This window comes from Lygodium microphyllum, chromosome 1, assembly GCF_053477565.2.
Source record: "Lygodium microphyllum isolate KBCC chromosome 1, Lygodium_microphyllum_v1.1.10, whole genome shotgun sequence".
NCBI classification, from domain to species: domain Eukaryota; kingdom Viridiplantae; phylum Streptophyta; class Polypodiopsida; order Schizaeales; family Lygodiaceae; genus Lygodium; species Lygodium microphyllum.
In genome coordinates, this window is record NC_141135.1 from 26,302,708 (window position 1) to 26,330,430 (window position 27,723).

At 46.3% G+C, this 27,723-nt stretch overlaps 1 protein-coding gene across 8 annotated transcripts in view; it reads left to right on the forward strand.

Moving 5' to 3' along the window:
- LOC148040930 (uncharacterized) overlaps positions 1-17,946 on the forward strand; it is a 191,294-nt gene extending 173,348 nt beyond the window's left edge. For 7 of the 8 annotated variants that reach the window (XM_087674636.1, XM_087674670.1, XM_087674652.1 and 4 more), the window contains 6 exons: positions 15,911-16,282; positions 16,463-16,545; positions 16,626-16,709; positions 16,895-17,122; positions 17,229-17,444; positions 17,636-17,946. In XM_087674636.1, coding sequence (XP_087530762.1) covers positions 15,911-16,282; positions 16,463-16,545; positions 16,626-16,709; positions 16,895-17,122; positions 17,229-17,444; positions 17,636-17,827 — 1,175 coding nt within the window. In that variant the 3' untranslated portion in view covers positions 17,828-17,946. The remainder of the gene's footprint in view (positions 1-15,910; positions 16,283-16,462; positions 16,546-16,625; positions 16,710-16,894; positions 17,123-17,228; positions 17,445-17,635) is intronic. The other variant, XR_015690323.1, reaches the window with a different exon arrangement.
- The last annotated feature ends 9,777 nt before the right edge of the window (positions 17,947-27,723 follow it).

A 27,723-nucleotide genomic window follows, 5' to 3' on the forward strand; every position in this document is an offset into this window, starting at 1 on the left:
ATACTACAGATGATGGATTTATTGTCCACCCAAGATACATGGACACCCAATTGTCACATGGCATTAGATGTACTATTGGTCATGTTTCACACTAGTTAGAGACTGAGACTAGTAGATACAAATCCATACCACGAGAGGAGCTCATATGCCAAATATGCCAGCTAGAGCTATGGATAGAGCATTGTATTTGTTGATGCCTAGCATAGTACAAGATCTTGGGCTGTTTTCACTATCTATTTAGAGACGGATTTGGACCACTATCTAGAGTTATGGATTTCACTAACCAATGCTGCCTTGGTCTCTTCATCCTAGAGATACGATGGGTTAAGGACATGCTCCTTAGGAGTAGAACAGCTCCAAGACATTGAGGCCCTACCCAAAAAGAGCTTACAAATTTCTTTGTGAGGGAGACTCTGGAGGTTTCAGCATAGTCAAAGCCTGAGTCATCTACACATACACATGGACTATTCATTGATTGACCCGTCCAGCTTAGCTGATCCAAATGTCCTAGACCTTGACACAACTGTGAGCAGGTAGTTCCCTAGGAAAATACAACAGCTTATTGGCTGGGGCTAGAGCCAAGCCCCTATACCTCCATGAGATTGTATCAACTAGAGCTCTTTATTTGTTAGCTAGATTTCTCCTAATAGCTTTTAACTTTCTTGCACTATTTACTATATTTTCATTTACTATTCTTTTCAAATAGTTGTACTATCATACAAATGATTGTAACTCATGGTCTCATTTGGCCTTTTGTAGACATTAATATATCATTTCATTTTATTTCATCTTTTTTTTTTTTCTTAATGGGTAATTTATATGATATCAAATCATAGAAGGCGTAATACAAAAGTCAAATGACATGAAAGATACAAAATGTCACGGAAAAGAAGCAACAATTCCAACAGAAAGGAATTTGCCTCCAAACGATCCTCTACAAGATGCCGACAAGCCTCCAAGAGAAAACCAAATGATTCACCAAAATGGAGGAGGATGTGGAAAATTGAGCATCACAATTAAGAACATGCCACCATGATGCTTGTATGTTGGTGTTACCATGCACAATACCTTGGTCTTTTCTCTCTCTCTCTTTTTTTTTTCGTAAAAGGTAATTGTATTAATTACGAAAAAAAATACAAGATTACTTGATTACAAGATACATGACGACAATCCAAGCCATCATGTGAAGAGGTGCTAAGTACTACAAGTTACAATGTCATGGCAAGGATGCGGAGGAAATTGCCATATGCCAAGGACGGAAGTCCTCCGTAGAGAGCAAATCAGAACGATGGAGAAGAGCTAACTGCCAATACAAGAGGCTCTTAAGCCTCACAATATGCCGCTGAACATTATGGGCGGAGTCAAACAGAAAAGCATTCCGAATAGTCCAGTTATGCCAACAGCCCCAGTATCGAAGAAAGTGATACATGAGCTTCATATGTGGCTGTGCGGGAGTAGGGTATTTGGGCTGGCCCAAAACCCAATCAAAGGGGCGTAGTGTGATACCAACCACCCCTCGCCAAACGGCCGACAAAAATAACCAGACTTTCTTAGCGACGGGGCAAGAAATAAATCGGTGGCGGGCGGATTCCATAGTAGTGGTGCAAAAGAAACAGGTGCCATTGGAGATTCGTCGCTTGGAAAGAGCCGAAGCAAGCGGAAGACCCCCAATCATCACTCTCCAAAGAAAGACTTTGTATTTAAAGGGTGTCTTGTTGGCCCAGCCCTCCATCACAGTTGCCCTCCACCATGACCGGGATTTACGCAATCCCCATAAAGCATTCGCTTTAGTAACTAGCCATTGATTATCTTTAATCAGGAGATGATACACTTGGTTAGCAGAAGCTTTGCTCAAATGCAGCCGGCCTTGTAGGTCCCAATCCTGCCAGGGCTGATCCGAAGCAAGAGTAGGAAAGGGTTGTCTGCTCTGGAGCACCGTCAAAAGCTGCTCCCATAAAGGCCTATATCCACGAGGGATCCTAAAAAGCCTCCTAGTAGTACGAAACGATATAAGCACATTGTGACTGGCAAGGGTGGCATCCGCAACTGAAGACAAGCCCAAACGTGCCATCTGGTTGAATTGTGGTCTAAGCTCATGTTTACCTTCCCACGAAAGTAAACGCGAGACTGCCAGTAATTCCAATTGAAAAGAGTTATTAGCCAAGTGATCCTCCGTTGGGTGCCACTGAGCCTTTTGAAGGACGTGTTTCCAGGAACACACCAAATGAGTAAGCAGCGAAGAAGAAGAACTGGAAAACCGCAAATCAGCATTAAGAACGTGCCACCAAGGACTCCGGAGTTGGGTATTGCCATGCCAAAGCCCATGGCCCTCGAGGAAATAACGGGCGATAGCGACCCACGGATGATGATCATCGGAGCACATGGCGCGGAAAAGGGACCAACAAAGTGCCTGCATGTGAGTTTGGGCATCTAAAATAGCTCCGCCACCCATGCGTTTGGGGGTGCACGCATGCGACCACGAGATCGAGGAAATACCTGCATACAATGAGTCCTTCTTCCATAGCATGAAGCGAATAGACTGAGTGAGAGCATTCAGAGTCGTAGGAGTCCAGGGCAACAATGGCAAGAAATATGTGAGCATTGGCAACATAATTATCTAGGCTACTTTGAGGCGAACATGAAAGGGCCAGGCCTGAGACTTCCAATACATAAACTTGGCCACCATTTTCTGAGAAATCCACTGCAGAAGCTGCTTTGGGGGAACATCAACACCCAAAGGGTATCCAAGATGCCTGACAATGGAACCTCGAGGAACAACTAGACCTTGCTAGTCCAAGGACTGCAAATCCGACTCCGTGCAGCTTAGAATGGCTGATTTGAGCGCATTGATACGAAGGCCTGACGCCTGACCAAAGAGACCCCAAATATCCAATGCTTTTCGAAGGTTATCCTTGTTTGCACGCAAAATCATAAAAGTATCATCCGCCAGGGATTGGCCAATGAAGTGTTGTCCTGTAGGAAGCGACAGTCCGGCCAACTAGGAAGAGGCGGCCATATGTGATAACATGGAAAGAACTGGATGTGTCGCAAGGGCAAAGAATAAAGGGCTCAAAGGGCACCCCTGTCGGACAGAACGGGCAAGGACAAATGGCTCAGTAATTCCTCCGTTCAGCATGACTCGCGAAGACGCCGCAGCACTAATGGTGTAGATCAGACGAGACATCCGAGCACCAAAGCCCATAGTAGACATAAGGTCAGCAACGAAAGACCAGTCCAGATAGTCAAAAGCCTTTTCCAGGTCCAATTGAATCAGTACCACCTCCTGATTAGAATGCCGGGCATAATCAATGGCTAATTGGGCATTCAAAACATTGTGTAGAATATTTCGGCCCTTAATGAAACCATACTGGAGAGGGTGCACAAGGGCAGGGAGATGCTTATGGAGCCGATTCGCCATTACTTTGGAGAAGATTTTGTACATTGAACCCATCAAAGAAATTGGGCGCCACTGTGTCAACTTAGATGGCGAAGGAACTTTTGGAAGCAGTTTAATAAGTCCTTGTTTCCTTGAGGGAGGCATGATCCCCGTTTCCCACACCTGTTGAAACAAAGCCTGCAATGGTTTCGCCAGTTGGGTAGCGAAAGCTTCAAAGAACTCATTGGTGAGACCATCCCAACCCGGACTTTTATCTTTGGGCAAGTGTAACAAGACATCCATAACCTCTGCTTCACCAATATCTGACTCCAGAGTAGCTTGCATGTCCTGCGGAAGCTGATTGCAGACCAGGTCATAAAAAACCGAACGGGCATGAGTAATTTGGGCTGAAGGTGGAGAAGCGGAACCGAGAAGGTCATGGAAATAATTCCTGCACATATGCACAATAGTCTGTGGATCCAGGATAAGGTGGCCTTGTGCATCCTCGAGTCTGGTCATATTCTCTCGAGCAGGAGAGGCATGGAGAGCTCGAAAGAACTTATGGGTCTAACATGCACTATCTTGCAAAGTCTCTGTCAGATGTTGCAATTTGGCCTGCTGATACGATTTTAACTGGAATTCTTTAATAAGATCGGCCACCTGCATGGCCAGTGCAAGAGCAGAAATGCATCATCCGGAGTGTCCACCAGCAGGGAGCGAACCAAAACCAGCAGGTCCTCCGCTACCTGTCGACGGCGCCGACAAAGAGAGGCATGATAGATCCCATATTGCCGAGCAACCCGCTGCACATTAGAGAGCAATCTTTCAAATGACGCAGTGCCCTAAGAGGAAAAGTCCAAGAAGAATCTATCAAGCAATTGCTGCATATAGCCCTGAAAATTTGTATGCTTTAAGTAGGACGAGTTGAAACGCAAAGGGAGTCTCTCCAGAAATTGCTTGAAAGGGGCAATGGGTTGTGCAAGCAACTCGAACTGCAGAGGGAAATGGTCCGACAAGACATATTGCTGCAACACTTTTATTTCGAGCATCTCAGGCAGAAAATCATCATTCTGCATGATATATATACGGTCCAACCGTGACCATGTTGTGGCATACTGGGCCGAATGGAAAGTAAAGCCTGGAGAAGACGGGTGTAGCTAGGACCAAAGATCTTGCTTAAGAACAGCAAGAGCCAACTCTTGCCACATACGACTTTCTGGCGCATCCATGACCGAGTGCTCCGATGTAGACTGGGAAGAATCAACACACATATTGAAATCCCCCATGAAGAAGCCCCGTCTGCCAAGTGACAAGGAAGTCTGCAAAGTCTGCCAAAGCTCCCGGTGAGATAACGAATCATTCGGAGCATAAAGGCCAAGTAACCATAGGATTTCCCCTTCGAATAAGATTTCAACCACCAAAAAGCAGCCATGAACATCATTTTTAATAAGAACAGGCTGATATTTGGCATGTACAATCATGAGCACACCCGAATAATGCATGGCCGGTGTTCCTGCATAGAACAAACGAAAGCCATGGCAATCCACAACTTTACCGGCGTCACCGTGACTCTTGTGCTCAACAGCGCACAGGACATTCCACTGATTCTCATACAATGTAGTCCACATTGCATGTTGCTTGTGGCGAGAACAAATTCCTCACACATTCCACGTGGCTATTTTCATGTGTATACAAAACACAATCAGGTACGAGGCACAGCTTGCCTCGATTTGACTTTGTCGGCGAGAATGTCCAGGACTCCCTCATCCAAGAAATCCGCCAACACCGCAAAAGAGTTCTGAGGACCAGATTTGGAAGTAGACGGCATATCTGCTTGCTTGGGGTTGGAACGTGGGTAACCACGGTCCCACGGAGTAATGACGTTGCCTCTGGTATCAAAAGCCAGCTGTGCAGGTGGACCCTTTAGACGATCCGAATACATTTTCCTGGCGGGCTGATGACGGGGAGCTGAGGAAACCATAGCAGGAGCAGAGCGCTCGGAAGACATCATTTCCTTCCTGCGCATATATGTTCGCATGGAATCTTGTGAGGTAGTAGGCACAGTACTCTCCATCCCAGCACCAATCCTGTTGCCTTTTTTGGCACGTACTTCAACCCAATCACTGGCACGGGAATCCAGACCCGAAACCTGTTGTTTACCTTTGGCCAGAACTTGGGGCGGGTGGATAGTATCCAGCGACGGAGCATCACACACCATATCTTCCATGGGCGGAGCAACATGACCCGCATCTGAAACGTGTTGTTGCTCTGGGCATTCAGCCATAAAGTGCCCCAACTGTCCACAGGAAAAGCAATGGCCTGCAAAATTGCCCCATTTCAAACGAAAGTGTAACAGATGCATGCCAGAGCAATTGAGGCGTAACCAGGCAGGCCGTTTCCTTGCAGTATCCCATAACATGCACAAGCGGTTGCGATTCACAGCCCTGAGACTGGGAGGGACCAGAACCGTGCCCACAGCGGCCATAGCATCCTTCAAGAGCGGCCAATAAACAGCCGGACAATTTTCCACTTCTACCCACACAGGGCATTCACGTTGCAGGAGGTGCTGGAAATCTGCCATCGGGCGCCATGGAACCACATGAACCAACCGACGATCAAAAAACAAAGGCAGTTTAGACAGGAGAGCAACACGGTGCGTCTCTCTTTTCAAGAGGACCTCAAAAAAACCTCGGGATCCAACAAAAATCTCTTCAACACATTCCCCTTGTAGTAGACTCTGCAGCCATTGGCAAATACGGAAAAGCAGCAGGATGCAACCAGTGAAGAAGAGTATCACCGCGCGATCATAAAATACCGAAAAGGAGCGTAGGACAGTTTTTGGGTCGACGGTAGCTTCCAGAACATCGTCTGGAGCAGAGTCAAAGAAGGCTTCCTGATTATGTCGAACATATTCACCAAGCAGAGTGTTGGCAAATTCCAACAGATGCTCCCAGTCCACCTCCTGAGAGTCCACAGAATCCGAAGCAACCTGCGCATAGGAACGATCCTGAGTAACACCTATCTCTTCCATGGTATGCTTGGTACGTTTACCCGCACGCTGGATGTCAGGACCCGGGGGCAATTCTTCAGTGCACGGAACCATATCCTCCGGTTCCTCAGCATCAGAATCCGGGCCAAGTGCTGCCACCGTTTGGTCTATGAAATCCAGATCCAAACCAGCCATCTCTCTCTCTCTCTCTCTCTCTCTCTCTCTCTCTCTCTCTCTCTCTCTCTCTCTCTCTCTCTCGCTGCCAAGAACTCTCTCTCTCTCTCTCTGCCAATCGCTACAAGAACAGGCGGCAGGCAGCTGAGATGCAAACGGGTGGCTCACAGGTCACAGTCCCACAGGGGTGCAGTGTTACGCACGCAGGCCTTCGTCACACAAGCAGCACACGCGCAGGCGCAGGGTCGCACTTTCGCTCTGTCTCTCTCTCGAACCAGGGCGACCCCAGAAGGAAGGTCGCAGCCAGCGAGCAGTATGGATCGACGGGGTAGTCACAGGACGACCAGCGCGTAACACTGTGGTGATGGGGCAAAACGGACCCGGCAGACGCCTGAGGGGAGAACTCAGGCAGGGCGCAGCTCGCACGGACAGGTGACAGCAGGGTTAGGGGGGTTAACAGGAGACGGCAGGATTAGGGTGAACAGGCGATGCAGGGCGGACGGGCGGACAGGCGACGGCCCAGATCTGACGGCAACAGGGCCAACGGGTGACGACCACACGCAGGACACGCAGGTCAGACGGCCGGCGGCAGGGCAGAATCCACCGTCGCGTGCTCTCTCGCCATCGCGTTTCCTCCCCTCTCTCTCTCTCTCTCTCATAAGTGTACATTAATGTTGGAATATTTACATCTGGCCTTCAGGCCATCCAAACCGAAGGTATATAAGTCTCACATTAGGCCCACTCACCAACCATGAAAATCATGTGAGAGGTGAGAGGATGCATAGAGATCAAAGCTTAGCTGAGAGTATAGTTAATAGTGAAGAGAGTGTGAGAGCGAAGACATGATTCCCAATGCAATAATCAAAGGAGTGTAATGTGTAAGTACAAAATACAACCCTTAAACCTTAGGTTTGCTAATGTGTTCACACCTAAAAGGTGTAAAACACGAGAGGTGCCCAAATTGTGTAACATAGGCACATAAAATAAAAGAGAATAAAACTGGGGGAAACAACCTCTTGTAAGGAGACTAAAAAGTGCCCCAGTGTCTTGCCGAGGATCATCGACACTCCTCTATGAGCGTAGGCATGAGTCAAAACCAACAAATCCCCCTAGAGTGAAGAGTGATCAATATATAAGGATCATCCTAAAGAGCTTGAACGCTACATTTCAACCACCTTAAATATAAGTGATCAAGTCACCAAAACTATCTTGATCTTGTTGCAAGGTTGAAGAATGCTCCAACAAAGGTTGCAATTGCTGCAATTCAGCTCTATGCATGCTAAATTCCATGCATTTGGGACAGCATACGTGCATTCTCCCAAAAAACCAACCATGCATACATACTCTTAGAGAGGACCCATGTGCCAGATTTAGCAATCAACTACAGCATATACTCCAAAAACTGATCATGTAGCAAAAAAGACTTATTGAATCACAAAGGAGAACGACCCAGCAGGACCTTGAAAACATCCATTGGCTGATGGATCATAGATAACTCCAAGGGGTAATGATCTGAAAGAACATGTCATATCTCCACCCACATATTGAGCATTGCTAAAAGGAAAGAGTCACTATGGCAAACACACATCCTGTCTAATCTAGCTCAAGTGTCAGGATGCTGAACACAAACATTATCTACGTTCTCAAAGGTAGGAGAGAGATTACCGGGGGGGTTCAGACAATGTCAGTAAAGAGGTGTGATGCCTTCATATTTACTTACAATTCTTGTATTGTACTTTTATGACTTACGAATACCTCATATGGTCTTTTCTTTTCTTTTCCAAATAAAATGTGGCTGATTATATTACTCAAAAAAACTGATTACAACAGAGTGCTCATGCTCAACAAACTAGATGGAAAATCATAAATACATCAATGTACAAGCCTCTGAAGGCGGTCTGGGGGGGATTAGGGCAAGAAGCCATTGGGGGGGGGTGTTATTATATCGCCAACTGGGGCTGCCTGCCTACATCACGAAAAATAGGTCCTGGACACCCCAAGTGGGCATGAAATGATAGCGGAGCTCCTAAGGAGCCCTGCACTCGCCCTACACTTGATCCCATTGGCCGCGGAGGGAGTGGATGATGGAGGTCCAGAGCTCGCTAATGTCACCTGTGCTAAAAGTCTCTCTCCGCTGAAAGCCTCCTGACACCGCACCTTCCAGATATGCCATCCAGTAAGACTCCCTATGATCTCCCATACCTCCGAGCGGTCTACTGTGGGCTCCAGTACCTAGCGTATGGATAGAGCCTCCAAACCCATCACTGTGCACGATCTTGCCTCGATAATGAATATCGTGTTATGCATCCTGGCCTCATACAGAAGGTGACGGCCTTAGCTAACTGCCTGCCAATAGAAAGCTCCCCATGAGATACATCCAAGGCTGGGTGCTATACGGCAAAGGATGCAGCATGCTCCTCTCCACACGAGCTGCACCTCCTCACAAGACCAAAGGTAGTGCTTTGGGGTTTCTAGAGGCTGCTGTGTGCAGCGCTTACAACCTCACTCTTGCATGTGGGCAAGCCAACTTCCCACCGCCAAGCCTCCATGTGCCACCAGCCATAAGAAATACGACACCCTCCTCGGCCTTCAGCTATCCCATAGGCGGTGCTAGAAGGTCCGTCAGAAAGGCTCCGTGATGCTGTGCTCGGCCCAGTCCCTATTGCATGACGGCGCCCAATCCATATCCTCTTGTATCAGTACATGTCCGCTAATCCTGGCAATGTACTCTAGGAACCTGGATGGCTTCTTGGCGACCGCAGTAGCCGGCCATAGCCACTCTTTTGGATCCCACTCCAGCTCATCAAGTGGTCTTCCCTCCCAGATCCAAAGTCGCCACTCCATGAGCTCCTTCCAGAAAACATAGGGGTCTAGTCGCCATGTCTTCCCCTGAAGGCCCACCCCTCGAATCCTCCTCCACAAAAGGGCGGCCATCCCCTCATCCTGCTGCCCTCTGTCAAGGGCCAAACGTCCCCCCTCCTGCACATCGAAGAAAGTCCCCTATAGGGCGCCGCCCACTCTACCTACCACCTGTAGGGGGATGCCAGCTAGTGAAAACCTAGCTGCCCATACCTCCCCGAGCTCAATCGGCTCTCGTATCAAGGGATCAAGCCATTCTAGAGGTATTTGTGCGTCTATCTCCCTTCTCCTCAACTACACTCCTCTCTAGCAACCTAATACACGCTGCAGCACCTCCTCGTCCGCCATCCTGTACACCTCCCGCCATGTCCTAATGGAACGAGTTGGGCCAACCAGCCCACTGGATGTGGGGGCACTCCCGATCTGTGCCCCTTCCCGATCTTTGACTTGGGGGTTCCAAATCATCGGTTGACGGTCTATCTCCTCTTGGCAGCCTAGGGGGCTCTGGAATAGGGCCTTACGGAGGCCCTGCCACACGCGGAGTAAGCTGCGTAGGAAAGGTGATCTGGGGGGGGTGATTTAGGCTGACGTGAAGATCCATCTCAGGGACAGCCTCCACTCATTGCCAAGCCTCGGTCTATAATCTTGAAGACCCTCTTGTAATAGGACCTTCCAGGTTTACCCTCCTAGTGTGAGGCCGCGGACTACTAGCTTGCCCAAAAGGGCCTTACTCTGATACTCTGGGTCTATGATCCCAATCCCTCCCTCTGACCAATGCCGTATGATGGTCGCCCATGCCACCTTGGCCTTGGAGTCCTTGGAACCATCTGACCCTAACCAAAGGAAGTTCCTCACTAGGCGATGGAGTTGCACCATGCATGATGAGGAGAAGCACCAACACGAGGTGATGTACCAAGCCATTGCTAGGAGTACCTGGTTAACCACCAGGGCTAGGCTAGCTAGTGAGAGGCGAGCCGTGCTCCAGTAGGTCAATTTCCTCCAGATCAAATCCAGGACAAGCAAAAACTAGTGGACAGGGGTGATGTCGAGTCCCACCTGGAACCCTAGGTACCGAACGGTCTGCCCTCTGCTCACCCATCTAAATCCCAAATGGACACCCCACTCCGTGCTAGAGTCCGGGTCTGTGAGGAAACCAACCGACTTTCGCCAGTTGATTTTCGCTCCCGCTGCAGAACAGAACACATCAAGAGCAAGCCTCACTCTCTCCAGCATCAACTCATCGTCCTCTATGTAGAGTGCTGTGTCATCTGCATACTCTAAGTCCAACAACTCAGTCTCCTCTCTCACTGGAAGCCGGAGGCCGCGTAATCCGCTCACCTGACCTGAGGAAGTGAGACATCGCCTCTGCAAAGAGTAGAAACAGGTATGGGGCCAGGGATCAGCCTTGTTGAACCGATCTCTACAGCCGAAACTCCTCCCCTCGCCTTCCGCCTATGAGAACCCTACTGGTGGCCGATCTGTAAAGGACGGAGACCCCGCGAATCCAAAGGTGGGGGAATCCCAACCTCACCATGGTGCCCTCTAGGAAATCCCAGTCCACCTTGTCATAAGCTTTCTCGAAGTCCAAGAGTAGTACGGCCAGTCTCTGCCCACTGTGTTGAGCCCACTTTGTCGCCTCAAAGAAGATAAATACATTATCTAGGATACTCCTATCCTGGACAAAGCCTATCTCTGTGTCATGGATGATGTTTGGAAGCACGGAGCGTAGTCACCGATCATCTTTGCTAGTGCCTTATAGGCCACTGACAATAAGACGATCGGTCTCCACTGGGAAAGCTCCAACCAGTCTCCCCCTTTAGGAAGAAGATTGATAAGGCTTATCGAAAGACTCCCTAGCATCTGTCCTGAAGTGAACATCTCTTGAAAGGCCATCAGTAGGAGGTCCTTCACTACTACTTAGTAGGTAGTGAAGAAGGCCTTAGATAGGCTATCCTCCCCCGGGCATTTCTGCCCATCCTGTGTATGGAAGGCCTCCTCTAGTTCCTTCTCTGTGAAGGGGGCTAGGAGGGCGCGAGATGAGAGACAAGATGTGATCCCAAACCTGCTATCTACATCTCTGTCCTCTAGCTGAAGCTGTCCCCTGCTAGAAGAGGTGTGTGTAATAGTATGTGGCAATCTCTATCACCTCATCTGGGCTAGAATGAGTCCTCCCATATTGATCCCTAAGGTTGTGTATCTACTCTCCTGGAGTGTGGGGCTGATGCACGTGGAAGAACTCCTTGCACATCGTGTCTCCCTTCCGCACCAGAAGGCTACTGAGGTTCGGAAAGAGAACTCCGAGCGCCTGTCCTCTATGCCAACAGCGGCTGCTCGCGCGCGCATCTCCTATGTATGGAGGGTGGGATCCCTTGGTGCCTCATGTAATAATCTATGCGTGGCTGCAAGGTCCCGCCGGAGTGCTCTCTCCTCCTCCCAGCTCTATTGCCTGGCCTATATGCTTGCCTCTTGGTAGATTCTGCTCGACTCGGCTAGGACATCTGCAACCTCCTCTTCTATCCGGTCCCTCCTTTCCCACTCTCTGGTCCAAATCTACTCTATCTACCTCGTCACCTCCTCCCTCCTATAGATCGAGTCAAGCATTCGACAAGATCGTGTGTCCAGGGCGGATGCTGGGGGATCAAGTGTCAAGAGAACCGGGCAATGATCGGGGACAACGTGTTGCCTACCAACTGCTCAATCTGTCCACCACGAGAGCCTCCCCACTCTCCCACATGAAACCTATCCAACCGCTCTAGCAGGGCTCCACCTAGCTGCCTATATCCCCATGAGAAGTCCAACGAACTCTCCCTCCTGTGGAAGGCAAGGTCTCTCCAGGCATCGCGTGCTTCTACTGCTAGCAAAAACACCTCCCATGCCTCCTACTCCTCCCTAGCCATGCCCTGGTAGTTTCTACCTCTGCCCTGCTAGTCCTCCAAGGCCTCTAGGTTGTTGAAGTCTCCTTCAACGATCCAAGAGTCCACCTTTGGGAGTCCATCCATGATCTCCACCCAGAACCTACTACGTGCGCTAACCTCCGTAGGGGCATAGACATTAAGGACTCCAAAGCACAAGTCCCCAATATCCAATCTAATCCATAGAACCCTCCTTGCCACTATCATCTCGTGGTCTCATACCCAAGCGGTGAGACTTGGGCCAATAGAGGTGTATACGTCTTCACTCCTACCGTGGACACCTATGGCATGCTCCCAGTAGGTGTGCGACCTGCCCGGAAGTACCTTCCCAACCCGTTGGGCTTGGGTAGGGGTGAGCTTGTGCTCCTGTAGAAGTAAGACGTCGATCCGTCTGGCAAGGGCAGGCTGTAACTCCTGCCGAACAATCAACTTCCTAGAACCACCTGCCCCACTGTTGTGAAGACTATTCACATTCCAGGATGCAAGGTGCAAGCTCATGGGGAAACTTGTGACTTACCAAATAGGCATCTGTTCAGTGTGAAGGCTGTTGATGAGGAGGAGAAGCTATGAGGCATGCAAGTACGCTTTAATGCTAGTCTGGACGGCGAGCTCCAGTCCCCCATGGTGGCCCTCAGCCGGACCATAGGGGTGATAGATGCTTCAAGTAGTACTATCAATGCATCTATTAGCCATGCTGAGAGTCGTGACTCTATACGCTGGTAGAAACGAGGCGCCTATGCCAGGGGCCACTCGATCACATCCCTCAGAGCTCTCCACTATGGAGGAGCTCGAAAGATAATGCTCAAGTGTGGGACCTCGGCACCAGCCCACCAGTTAATATCCATCATGCAACCAGGCCACTGCTGTGCAAACAGTACTAGTCCTTCTCCCATCCACTGGGAGATGTGGTCCCCTACCTGACTCTTCAACTCTTCCTCTATCTGTGTAGCCGTCCACTCCCCTAAGTGAGAAGTCTACAGAAAAAAGGCGTAGTTTGGTCCATCCGGTGGTGCTAGTAGATGGACCTTGCCCCTCCTTAACTTACGGACCACAAAGATCCCCATCTCTAGAGGCAGTGGGAACTCTCTGCACTCCGCAACTCTCAGATAGGACCATGGGCCACTGCGGAAGAAATCCTGTGGCAACAGCTGTGCCCATCTCGGGAAAGTATGATGGGCGGCAAGGGCGGATGAGATGGTGGCTGTATGGGAGAGGGAAGACTGCTGGTGCGAGGAGGATGTAGGCATGTGTGGCTCATCACCTCTTGTGGGAGGAGGCGGAGTGGGTCTGGGGGGGACCACCTGTACTGGGTGCGGATCAGGGGGGGTGCTCGGTAGGGGGGTTGGTGGGGGGGAGTAGGATTGAGGGATGGTGGGGTGGACGGAGGTGCATGGCAAGTGTGGGGGGCTGGTGGCCCTGGAGAGGGGGGGGCTGTGGGTCTGGGTCAGTGGGGGGGGAGGGGGGGGGGGGTTGGGTTGTGCATGTGAGGGCCATGGGATCTGAAGTGAGGTAGTCTGTGGCATAGGTGGTGGACGTGGGGGGGGTTTGGTCCTGCCGAGTGGGGCAAATAGGGCCCCCGGGGGGGACCGTGGAGTGCTCTGCCGAGAGGGGGCGGTGCTCACCCACTTGCTCCCTACTGTCGAGACTGGGTCTGAGGAGCTGGCTGCACCCCCCCTGTCGTCTCCCTCTCTATCGTCTCTAGACCCATGTGAAGCCGTCAGCATCCACCTGTGGGCCTGTCAGCGGAGCCGCCTTGGCTGCGAAGCGCATACACATTACTGCCTAATACCCAAAGTTGTGGTAGTGCAGGCATTGCTCTGACTGCCGCGTCACAATGACCTACTGCCTAAAGACGTGCCCGCCCGCCTCAATCTCTAGGAACTGTGGGATATTCTTGACCTCTTTCACTGCCACCCGTACCTTTGGGACTCTTGCTGTTGTCACTGCATCTGTGAAAGACGCGGAAAGAACAGTGCCGACGAGCCGTCCAAAGTCTTCCACCAACTGGCAATACTCTATCGCCAGGCTGGGGAAAAGAAGGGTGACCGGGTGCCGAAGAAGCCTGTTGTGGAGTGCAAATGCCTCCACATTAAAGCCACTGTACCAAGGTACCATGTATATGACCCCCTTCGTGGACACATATGGTAAACTGGCAAGTAACTCGCGAGCTGCGTCTGCCGAACTGAGCCTGACCATGAAGATCCCTTGGCCCATTAGGACCGCCTCCACGATCTGCATTGTGCCGATGTGCAGCGTGGAGTGAAGCCAGTCCCGAAGCTAGGCCTTGGCTAGGGAATGTCCTACTACCTGACCATAAATCGATGTTTCCTTTAGCTCCAGCTCCATAGCTCGGACAGCTAAGAGCTGCTCCTCAGAGAGGACGACATGCAAGGTGTTTGACTGGGGGGCACTTGCTAAGTGCATTGGCGGCTGATCAGAGGTTTCCATTGCCCGACCTTTCTGAGGAAACTGCTAATCACATCACGGTTCTACCTGAGGGGGAAAGTTGCTGCAGGAGAGGGACCAACTTGGAGGGTGGGGGGAACAATGGTGAGGGGGGGAGGGCTGCTGTTTTTGGCAGTTTTTTTTTTTTCGAGGGGGGGGGGGGGGGGGGGGCGGGGGGGGGGGGGGGGTGGGGGGGTGTGTGCAGGGAGGGGGCGCTGGACAGAGAGTGGCCTGCCGGCGGGGGGCTGGGGACAGCAGGGCGGGTGGGGGGACGGCAGGGGGGGATGGAATGGCAGGGAGGGTGGAGTAAGCGAAGTAGGTGGCTGAAGCCTTTTTTTTTTTTTTTTGGAGGGGGGGGGCGGGGCGCAGCTACGTTAGTGCGAAAGATCTGGCGGGCGCGGTCAGACGTGACGGGGGGAGGGAAGCTTGGGACGTGATGGGTGTGAGCCAGTTTTTAATAAGAGACCATACCTCATGTGGTCTGACATTATAGGCCACCAGATTGGTTATTATTTTATTAGCCTTATATTAGACATCTCCCTTGAGTAAATAGGCAAGGAATTTTGACCCATGGTTTTTCTTTTCTTTTCAGGGGTTGGGATTTAGTACTGTCTATCTACCTATGATGATTACTTTAGGTGCCTATAAAGAATTATGCTTGTCGTGGGGAAAAATGTGTGTGGGGGGGTGTGGGTGTGGGTGCATGTGCTTTATTCAGTAGTTTTAGCCCTTCATTCAGATCAGGACTGATTGGTACCTTTTTATCCATGAATCACATGACCTGATTTGTATACGACACCACATTGGCCCATGATGTGGTGGAAAGTGTGTGGAAATACCCTTTTTGACTGATTGATACCTCCCTTCCCGTGAAATAACCCAATTTGTTTAATGTACCCTGGGTACTATTCTATAGATGCAAGGTATGTTTACAGCACATTTTTCACTTCCTTTTGAATTTAGCTTTGAGTTTCAATACAAAGCACTTATTGGATCATTGTTAACACACTATTGGTTTCATGGGCTTGTGGTCTTTTGAACCAGTGGTGGTAATTTTATTTCTTTCTTACTTGCTTTCCTTGGCCTTAAGGCCTTTTGAGCATCAAATTTTGCTGAGGTAGTCGCATGCCAATCAAGTGGGCATACTTTCTACAGGTCACTCATCTCCCAGTTTGTCACTGAATGTGCGAGCCAAAACTGAACAGCATGCACCATTTTTGAAGATATTCACAGTGGAGGAACTCAGTTTAGCAGCCGGTAATTTTTGCTCCGAGAATTTGATCGGAACTGGCGGTTTTGGGTCAGTGTATAAGGGCACTCTTTCAGATGGTACAAATGTAGCAATCAAAAAAATTTCAGGTCTCTCAAAGCAAGGAGAAGAAGAGTTTCAGAATGAAGTTCAAATGATTGCACATAGGCTTCACAATCCATACTTACTACATTTACTCGGCTACTGTTCACAACAAGATGAGCGTATGCTTGTGTACAATTTGATGCCTCGTGGCAGCCTACTTGATTATCTGAAAGGTAAAAACATGTGAGCTTTACCATTAGATTATAGCTTGCATTTTTAGCTTCATTAATCCTACATAACAAGATATTGCATGGCAAAAAGCATGCAAATGATTCTTTCAGATTTTCTGATTTCATTAGGAGTAGATAAAGCAAATCCCTGAAACACATAGACTAACTAATCTGTTACACAAGGTGGATCTAATGAACATCCCATTGCCATACTGGACTGGAATACAAGGATTCAAGTTGCACTAGATTCGGCAGCAGGTCTCAGAGTAAGTGATGGATTAGCACAATAACAGCTAAGGATTTTTACCCCCTAATGTTTACTTCACTTTTAAACAACCATTTGCAGTGTCTCCATGAACTAGACCCACCTGTTGTGCACCGGGACGTCAAGGCTAGCAATATTCTTCTTGATGCTAATTTCAATGCAAAGGTAATCAGAACATTGTGAGCCACGTGCTCTGTTTAAGGAAGATGCACAATTGCAATTCTTTAAAAGGAAAAGGCCAACCTACCTCAGAACGGGAAACAAGGAAAATAATCTACATCAAATTTTTCACGCTATGATACTGACATCATCAGGTGATGACTTGCTCAATTTGTGACTTCATGCTGTAGGTTGCAGACTTTGGCTTGTCCAAACTTTATCCCACATCAGATAGCAGTCATGTCACAACACGAGTCATGGGAACCTTTGGATACCTTGCACCAGATTATAGTATCACTGGAAAACTTACTGTCAAAAGTGATGTTTACAGTTTTGGTGTTGTTTTGACGGAATTGATTAGTGGTCAGCATGCTTTGGTTTTAAGCAATGAAAGAAAAACAGAGTTTCTGATTCCTTGGGTAAGCTCTCAGTTTACAATATTTGAAATCCTGTGTTAGTTGCTAGGCATAGTCCATGGGTTCTTCAGTGTATTTGAAAAAGCGTGTCCATGTTTTGAACTGGCAGGCGAAACCCCTACTTAAGGATAAAACAAAGCAGAAGTTAGTAGTTGATCCAAACTTGGAGGGTGCATATCCTCCAAAGGGTCTTGAACTGATGAGTGCCCTTATTTTGGCATGCTTGGAGCTAGATCCTGATCGGAGGCCAGACATGATCACAATCCAAAATGTTCTTAGACATATTTCTCGTCTTCCTTTTCACTCAGAAACAGTAGAAACTCAGGTGACAGATTGCTTCTTTGCTTTAAAATATAGGTTTCTTTTAGATACTTTAGTTTATGGTGCCAATCAAAGCTTTATATCCAGCCCTTTAGCCTTATGGGATCACTTTCTTGCAAGATGTAGGCTTATGATGAACACCAGTAGGAACTCTATTCCTCTATTAACGTAGGTTTTGTATCCAATTTACTGCAGAGGAAGGCCCTGCTGAGTAGTAGCCATTCAGGCAAATCGAGATTGACCTATGATATACAGCACCAAGAAGGCAGCCCTTCCTTCAGCAAGGACGACACACTAAATGCTGAAACTTTTGGTGATATTAGGAGCAACTATGAGGAACCCATCCAAATCCAAAGAATTGGCATGGCAGCATTTGAAGAAATATAAATCAATCCTTGTTTTATTCAATAAAATCAACCGTTTTAAGAATGCTATCTCATCAAGTATGCAATTGTATATAACTACACCACCAAAATGATTCATAATATCATGCAGGTAATTCAATTTGCATATATGCAGACAAAGTATTTGGATGCAGGTTTTTACTTTTCCTTACAAGAGATTGTGCTGCACTATCCATCAAATGCACAGCTACTTTCAACATTTAACGAATTTCATTGGCTGTCTCAAGTAACAATATTAAATCCAATTAAAATATGTGACGTGTATCATAAGAAATTTATGAAAAGAGAACTATCTCCAAGCCACTCTAAAAGTAGTCTTGTAGGCCTTAACCTGCCCTTGTAGCTGTAACTTTCGCTAGAGAATGTGAAAATGCAACCTTATGTTACGTTCTTACACCACCAAACATGCTTCAGCTCACAGTAGATTGTGTGCAATGACATCTCTCCATTATTATTATGAAAGGAGATAGTGATAAAGGAATTTTCCAAGACTTCGCTTTGATAATAGGCAGAGGCCTGGCTTCTAGGTATTAGAATGTTCAGTGAAGTCAGCCCTTGAGTAGGGAGCTAATAGCAAGCTCATTGCCTGGTTCATTTGGACTGCCAGATGTAGACATACTTTAGAGTTACATGTGCACAGTCTCTCTCCAGGATTTGGATAGAGATTGTCCACTGTCTCCAGGGGAGATGGGAGAGGTTATAGTCAGACTCAAGTGACCATGAGAAGGAAAGATGCTTAACTTAGGATTCACAATTCCTATTATATCTTGGAAGTCCTTTGCAGGGCTATCTTGTACTTTGCCTCAGGATAACTTGTTTTGAGGGATTTATCAATAGAATCATTTTTTCGTTGAATAAAAGAACAATTTTCTAGGACAGTGTACCCCATATCTAGTCGTGTTGAGCCTTATTTACATGCTTTATCTGGTTCATGTTGTGCCTTGTTAATTTGGAATATTAATTTGAATGCAGATCGAGTTGTGGCCTGTATTGCATCATCTGTGCATCCTGAACAAGTTTGCCTCATCAGTAGATGTGTTCCTGCCTACTCTACTTTGCACCTACTTTAGTTATGTCAATGGCAGTAGAACATGTCCTTACCAAAGGGTTACCAGCACATTGTTGTTTGCTGTTCATTTGCATTTTGGCCTGCATCAGCATTGCATGGGGCTCAGATCATCTTGTTGGACTGTTTCTAGTCATCTGCTTTCACATGCAGTGCATCTCTAGGTCACTGCACCTCTGGGTCATGGACAATTCTAGAATTGGTTTGTGCTTGCAGCTTGTTCCTCATGGTGAGGAAAAGCCTTTCAACCTATCTCTTGAAAGAGTATTTTGATCATTTGATAGGAAAAACAAGATCATATAATGTTCGATGCCAGCATTTTTGTTTTGAGGCATTTTTTAGGACAAATGCTTATTTGCTTCTTTAGAATTCAGAAGCAAGGAATCATTTCCCTTAATTTGGCTGAAGATACTCAAGGGTCAGTTAATGTGTTTGGTCTGATCAGAAAAGGCTGGCTTTGTGATCTTTGACCCATGTATCATACACAACGATCTTTGTATCGCTTCTCTCTTTGTGCTGGGATCTCAAAACTTTTATTAGAAAGAAAGGCGGTCCTAGAGAGTTTCAATGTCCCACATGCAAACCCTAATTTGGGGGGCCCCAAACTTTTTGTAAATAGACAAGCTGCCCTCCCATTCAGTCCATCTCATTTTTGCAGATTGCACATGCTGAAGCTTCATTGTCAACACCCTATTCACTAAGGATATCTCAACCAAAGCTGTCCAATATTACTATCCATCCATATTACTATCCATCCACTAGTGCCTCTTTCTCAGCCTTCCTACACAGATCCGGATTGTTTTAGCCATCATCTACTGCTGTCCAGTCAGGGCGACTGTTGCTGCACCCTTTCCCTGCTATTGCCAACTGCCACGTGGTAGCATCTATTGCGTTTGGACTTGCTGGCTGCTGTCCTACACTCCATGACTGCATCCACTGCTGTGTTTTGACCTTGGCTGCGCCGACCTGACTGCCACATCATCATGGACCTTGCATTTTTCCATTCAGACTGTTGCCAACATGCCACATCATCACCAGCTACTATAGTTGAAGATTTTCTCTCCCTTCTGTTTGTCTGATCCAGTGCCTACTGATGTGTTTGCTGCTGCCAAACACTAACTAAGGCTGCCTTGATGCAATTTGGGATCCATAGGAGTACAACACACTCTCCACCTCATAGTCGATGCCCCTGTCCTTGAGACACAGAAGTTCGGGGTCAATATTCCTTCACTGCATAGTGTGTTTGCTTCATGAGCATTGTATTCTTTTCACAATCATTAAGTTTCTTCTTCATTGTGTTTATCGTCTCTACTACTAGTAGCATAGAGTAGACCATGTTCATGATTGTCTGGTTCCTATGCTCTACAACTCCAGTCTGTGAGGAGTTGGTAGAGGTAAGCTAGCAGAAGATGCCATGCTCCTATAGAAACTCAGAGGGCTCGTGCGAGGTAAACTTGCCTCTGCTATCACTCTTGATGCAACAAACACGTCGTCCAATCTGGTTATGAACCAACAATACCCAAGAAGAAAAATACATGAAAGTGTCTAACTTATACTTGAGAAAGTACGCTCACATGTATTGAGAGAAATCGTCCACAATCAAAAAGAAGTAAAGTGCACCATTCAAGGCGGTAGTGGTGTTGAGCTAAAATAAGGATTACTTGTTGAATTAGCCTCTTAAACAATACCAAAAATACTTAATTAATAAAAAACCTAAAATGGTGAGCAGTTCAAGAGAGTTTTAAAACGATGCACAATCTGAGCTCCCAAAACTTTCTATAAATAGGTGGGCTGCTCTCCATTCAGCCCAATCTCGGTTTTGCAGGTTCCAGGCCCTTTAGCTTTGCTGTCCACACCTCCTTCATGGAGGACATCTTAGTCGAAGTTGTCCATTACTATCTGTATGCATTAGACATCTATTTCCAATCTCATCTTCGCGGTGTTCACTCCCAGGGGCTGTTGCCCACCTTCCAACACCTTGCATTTCAGCTTGATAGATGCTTTTTGACATCGAGAAGTGTTTAAAAATAGCCAAAATTTCTGAATTTTAGAGGAAAAATAGACTTCGTCGAAGGCAGCAGCTACAATCAATACGATTTTTAGCGGCAATGCCCAAAAGTGCTTTAAAGACCCACTGGATGGCGGTCGGTGAATTTTCATAATTTCTCTAACTATCAGACGGGACTTCTGGAGATGCCTGGCAATGCGGGACTTCGAGACGAATGCCCAGAATTTTTCAGTGGCCAAATCGAAGGCCAGACGCGGAAGAGGGAGTGTCCAAGAGGCCAAAGACCAAATGACCAAGTGTAAAGGGACTTGGGGGAATATTAGGGGATGTGACCTTTGGGGCCACCCCCCCCCCCCCCCCAAATTTTCACGCAACCGGGGCGGCGGAGGCATTGAAAACCGATTGAAGACCTCTTGTCCGGCATGGTACCGGATCACTTTCGGATTGGTAGAGGGCTAGAGTTTGCTGTTCGAAGGTGGGTTGAGCCTTGAATTAGGGCTGATCTCTGCAGTCTCACATTAGATTTTAAAACCCGCAAAGAAGGAAAAAACTGGTAATTGTATTTTACAAAGAAAAATTGCTTGTTTTTGACATTTGATTGAGCCAATGTTATTCTTATGGAGTGAAAATTGATAGAAATGCTATTCATTGTTTGTTCTATGCTTGCATGATGAAAAAAGCAGGAAACATGAAGTCAAAATGCTGGAAATAATTTTTAGAAACCTGTAAAACATGGTTTTTATGAGAAAAATGGAATTTTTGGTATTTTCGGGTGGAATAAACCAAAACACATGGGATAAAATGCTAATAAAATCTATATTTTTGCTATTCTAAGAATCAAGAGCCACAACTCTGAAAATATATCAATTTTTAATTGGAAAAATAGAGGAAAATGGGCAACGAAGCAAAACTTAAACGATGAGGGAGAGTAGGATTTTGTGCAACAGTTTGAGAGCTTAAATAATACAAATTTTGATTTGTTTTTTTTCTATGCATAGCATTTAGAAAATGACCTATTTGGAAATAAGGGATCTAGTAGCACAAGGTTCACGCCTTGATGCTAGATTTTTGCAACGAAGCATACGTGTATTAGTTGGAATTCATGGAAAGATTGTTTGCGTACTAGCACATAGGCTGATTTCGAAACATAACTATTTGTGCACAATAAGACATCCACTATTGCATTAATCATATATGTGGTATCAACTCTTGGAAATGCATAGCAATTGTTTGAATTATAGCTGGCCCACCTTTGAGAGGGTGATATTCTCCTTGCCCCAGGATAGCCATTCGTTTCATGGAGAAAATTATTGGTGGAAAACATGGTATCGCTTGGATATCTCTGAAAAGAGGAGTTTTGTGCGAATATATTTATATGTAAAAGCAGCGCATCTAGGGGCCAAACTCTAAGATGTAGGAGAGCTCCAGTGGGACCATAGCAATCAACTGATGGGGTGCCTCTTGTGTCTATGATACATGGCACTTATTGTCAATATGTGTGGGATACCCCCTTTGAGGGGTTTTGGGAAAGGTGTCGTTGGACTCTTATCCAGCTACAAATGCAATATTAGAAGTATCTAGCGTGCATTTAGTTATTACAGACGCTCCTGGACTGCAAGGCCGTGTGGTGGAGGAGATATCTATTGTATGCATGAGGGTCCGGCTAGTGCCATAGCCAGTGCCGGCCCATTTTTTGTCCCATCAGTGGTGCATTTGTCGGGAGCTGCCTCAAAGTGGTGGTTTCCAAATCTAGGGTCTTTTGGGACCTACTTGTTAGTTGATGTCCTTTGAAGAGATCCGTCAAGCTGAACTCCAAAAACATGAGAGAGTCGAGAGGGCTAGACGGAGGGCCGAAATCAATAGACGTTACTCTCCTAAAAGGAGTAGTCCTGAATCTATTCAAGAGCGGGGTCTTAGTAACCTTAGCCTGAATCAAAGTCCCTCAGGAGGTGGAAGTTCTAGTACTTCCCCCCTCCCGATTAATCTTTTCACTTCGAGTGGTGTGACAACTTTGCCTGTCCCAATTCCATTAGCAAATCCGATCATTGTTGTGGCGCAACCTATCGCAATCCTTGCAAGAACGGTGGATTTGCTAGCCTTAGGTTTCCCTCACCCATTTTTAATGGGTTAGTAGAAGAGGATGCGAAGCTGCATGTAAGGGAGTTCCAAAAGCTGATATTTAACTACAGCATCCAAGAGGAAGGGTATCTAATGATGTTCTTCAACATGACCCTGAAGGGAAGGGAAGCTATATGGTATCACGGCCTTGAGGTCGGAACCATAACTATCGTGGATTTATTTTATGAAGCCTTTTGAAGGGATTTCGCCCTCAAGAGAGGTGGCCAATATTGGATGCGCATGTTGAATTTGACATGCCAAGAACCGCATGAAGATATACAAGCATATGCTAAGAAGATCAAAGAGGTTTTTCGTAAATTGGATGCCTCTATCCCTATCCCACCTACTGCCTAGTCACAATACTTCTTGCATGGTCTTGATTTTGTAAAAAGCACGGATCTAGAGCATGGCAGGAGCTATGGAGGATGGAAGATGAAGACAAGAATCATGTTGACATAGACAAGGAGAGACCAACTGTTACACAAGTGAATTAGGTTCCAAGGTGGAAGCTTGGACTCATAAAGACAATTTTGTGTAATGGATTGACAATGACAAAGACACTAAGTGAAAGTACATAGCATCATGATATTGTATTCATTCCATATGAAAAAGTGGTAGTCAAGTACAATGCTTTATAGTTGCTATAGATAGGTAGTAGTTTCCATTTGTGTGACTATGGGATTAGTCTACTTGCATGTCCTAAGCCCAAAACTATCTCATACAAAGAGGCCACAGTGGATGTGATTGTAAATATCTCAACACCCTTCCTCAATCACAACCAAAAAGTACAAAGTGTGTAGAGGCTTTAGTAAGAGCAACCTCTGCAAAGTGTAGGCATACCATAAACATAGCAAAACGCTAGAGGCTGTTGCAGAAAAGGCTAAGTGTGGGTACCACAAACATGGTGGATATCCAGAGGTCGTAACAAGGGCCTCACAAAGTATAGAGAGGCTGTAGTACAAGGCTACAAGAGGAGTTTACAAGCTTATGACAAGAGCATTTTGGGCTAGGCAGTAGAATGCTAAAAAAAGTTAGAAAAAAATTGGGTTAAGGACCGTGAGGTCCTTGCGGTTTTCAACATTTCTTTTTACATAGATCTTCAATTCATTCCAAGTCTTCTTATCTTTTTTCTCTTCTTCATGGTTTTTTTTATCTTCTTTTTTATGGTGGACTTTGCTTGTATTACTCTTCATGTCCATATCCCCCTCAAGCAAAGGTATCATCATCTTTGAGGCAGTAGAAATGTCTTCAAAATCTTCAAATAAATTCATCGATTGCTCTTCAAAACAAGTAAATCCATCCATCCCTGCAAGCGGAATAAACAAGTCTTTCATGTAGTTGAATTGAGCAAGAGTAATGCTACTCTTCATGAGAAGCATCTTCATAAAAGACTTGATTTTGGTCATTTCCATGATGGAAATCAGCTTCAAATGACTAAGAATAACCAGCAATGAATTGATCTTTATATGTGTCAAAAGACACGAGCAATGGCAGTGAAGTATGAAAAGATACTAGTTTGAAATTTGATGTTTGTTGCTTGAGTTTGACTTGATGATCTTCAAAAAACTCTTCATAGCTTCCCCTCCTTACTGATTTGATGGTTAAATACTTGTTGAAAACTTCATATTAGAGTGGCCTTGGCTTGGTTTAAGTGGCAGGAGAGAGAAAATGAAGAAAAAATGAACTTGAAGGTAAATGGTTATGGTTGTCCTGTCAAAATAGGGACCAGCGATTGGTAAATGAACTCCAAGAGCTCCACAAGTCGAATGTGCTCAAACTCTTTAAGATGGACCCTCACTAAAGGGGCTAACTCCCCCTAAGAGGGTTTGTACTCGTTTTGCCTGAGTTGAGAGATCTAAGCCTTCAAAGTGGTCACTGTCAAAACTGCGCCCAGATTTGGAAAAATGCAAATGTCAGGCATGGTGTGCATCAATCTCCTTGATTTTTGTGCCAAGAAGTTGCGCCTTGACCTAAAGAACAACTCTCGAGGAGAAAGCTTGAAGTGATATGGCTTGGTTAATGAGATATGGCTGCTCCAATAGAGGTAGGTAGGTGCTATCCACAAACACAGTTATGGCAGCGACTCTGAAAAGAGACAATGCTAAAGCTATAGTTTTCCAATCTCAATAATTGAGGTGCTAAGGAGAAGCTCTTGAAGTAGAGAAACACTTCTCCAAAAGGAAGTTCAGAGAGATTTGGCCTGTGGAGAGAGATATGAAAGCTTCAAGCTGAGAGGATGCTACTGGCTCTGGCTACCATGGAAGCTTCATTGAAGATAGGAATGCAAATGAAGTTGGAGATAGGGTCCAGTACTCAAACTGAGCTGAGTAGAGATAGAAAGGAGCTGAGAGGAGTGAAAGGAGAGTTGGGCCATGCTCAGCTGAGCTCTGATACCATGTAAAAAGCACGGATCTAGAGCATGGCAAGAGCTATGGAGGATGGAAGATGAAGACAAGAATCATGTTGACATAGACAAGGAGAGACCAACTGTTACACAAGTGAATTAGGTTCCAAGATGGAAGCTTGGACTCGTAAAGAAATTCTTGTGTAATGGACTAAGAATGACAAAGACACTAAGTGAAAGTACAAAGCATCATGATATTGTATTCATTCCATATGAAAAAGTTGTAGTCAAGTACAATGATTTATAGTTGCTGGATAGGTAGTAGTTTCCATTTGTGTGGCTATGGGATTAGTCTACCTGCATGTCCTAAGCCCTAACTGTCTCATACAAAGAGGCCACAGTGGGTGTGATTGCAAATATCTCAACAGATTTTAACATCCAAGTGCAGCTAAGTGGTGTCATCTTGGCGGATATAGACATTGCCATTAAACAAGCGCAAGAAATAGAATCCCGATTGCAAATGGCCTATGCTTCTCAAATCAATCCCACTATGGGTCTAGCATCGGGAAATAATTCGCAATTGATCAATGGCAGTGGAAGCCAAGGGATAGGGATGGCCAACCCTAATGGGAGAGAGAACGTGGTGCCGAATGTGCCTTTATCGCCAACTCCGCGCCTAGTATGACTATGCCTATGGCTAGTTAGATGCCTCCAAATGTGAAAAGCCAAGCACTAAACCCTAACGTCATTCCTATGGGTCAGCAACCAATGCAACCAATGCCTAATCAAATTGTGCGGCCCACGGACTAGCAGGTAGATGATCAAGGCTATGAGTTGAGTTCGTCAAATGTCCTTAGCGAAGTCAAGATCATGATGAAGCACTACACGGATATGATCTTTGAACAATATCGGCAAATTGTCGTTGTCGTTAATTTCTTAAAGAAACAACAGAGTCTGATAGGGAGTCGATATCCCGAAGAGGGTGCACCCTCTAAATTCAGCTGCAAATGGTATGGTAGGCAATATTATCCACGTAATTACCCAAATGTCAAGTGCAACATTTGTGGGAAGTCCGATCATTTAGCAGCCACGTGTTGGAGCAAGATCAGTTCCCTCCAGCAAGATAGTCAGCAACCAGGGCCTATTAATCATCGTGTACAAGGAAACAATTTTCAGCAAGATGATGGGTCGAAACAAATACTCCAAAGCGGTAAGGCTACTGTCAAGGAACTACCAAGCGGCAGTGGGGTTAGCCTCATCGAGGCTGTGTAGGTTAATGGCACTGAAGCTTCTACCCTACGTGCCATAACAAGAGGCTAAAAACATAGAGAAGGCGACAAAGATCATGTAAAACCTATCAACGGAAACCCTAGGTAGGATTATAAAGGAACGCAAGTTCTAAATCCTGACGAGGAAGGGGAATCTTTGAAGCGCGTAGAGAGTAAGGCTGACGCCAAGAGAAATAAAAAGGTATCGAGAAAGATGAGAGTTAAAAAAGAGGCAATAAAGCCAGTGCAGCGTCCTAAAGAGCAGATGGTTTGGCGCAAGAAGCAAGCTTTAGCGAATTATCACAAATTTGATTTAGCTAGCTCCCTTTGCGATGTTAAACCTAACATGAATCTCTTGCAGCTAATCAAGCTGTCACTAGGAGTATGCAAAGAATTTAAAAAGATCTTGCGTATGGGTTATATCATAGAACCCTTGGGAATAGCGCATGTAGGGGATGACTGGTTTAAACATGCCGAAAAGCACTGTCTAAGGGTTGCAGCCTATGTTGATGGGATTCTAGCGAATAATGTTATCACTGACATAGGATCCTCGGTTAATATTATGAGTTCTAAATTGATGGAGAGGTTGGGTCTTGTGATTCACAAAGATGCCTCCACAATCCTTCGAATGGCTGACAATAGTCTGAGACAGCCGGAGGGCTGCATTACTAAAGTCCACGTGACAGTTGCCAATGTAGAATGCCTGTTGGACTTTAGAGTAATCCAATTTGCAGGACGTCGGAGTTACCAAGTATTTCTTGGTCAACCTTGGATTTTACAAGCAGATTGTCAAGTAGATATACCCGCTGGTAGATTGATATTTGGCAAAGATGCTAGACGTGTGGTAGTTGATGCATATCATGAATCACCTCAAAGTGAGCGAGCTCCTCTGTCTTCTACAAAGTTAGAGACAATGGAAGATGTGTCTGCAAGTGAGACATCGTCGACTGACGAATCCAAAGAGGGATCGACCACAGAAGATGTCTATCAAGTAACATTGAATGAGCCATTAGAATCTCAAGATAGAATAAGAGATGCAGATGTTATCGAGCTAGACCTTGGTACGCCAAACGAT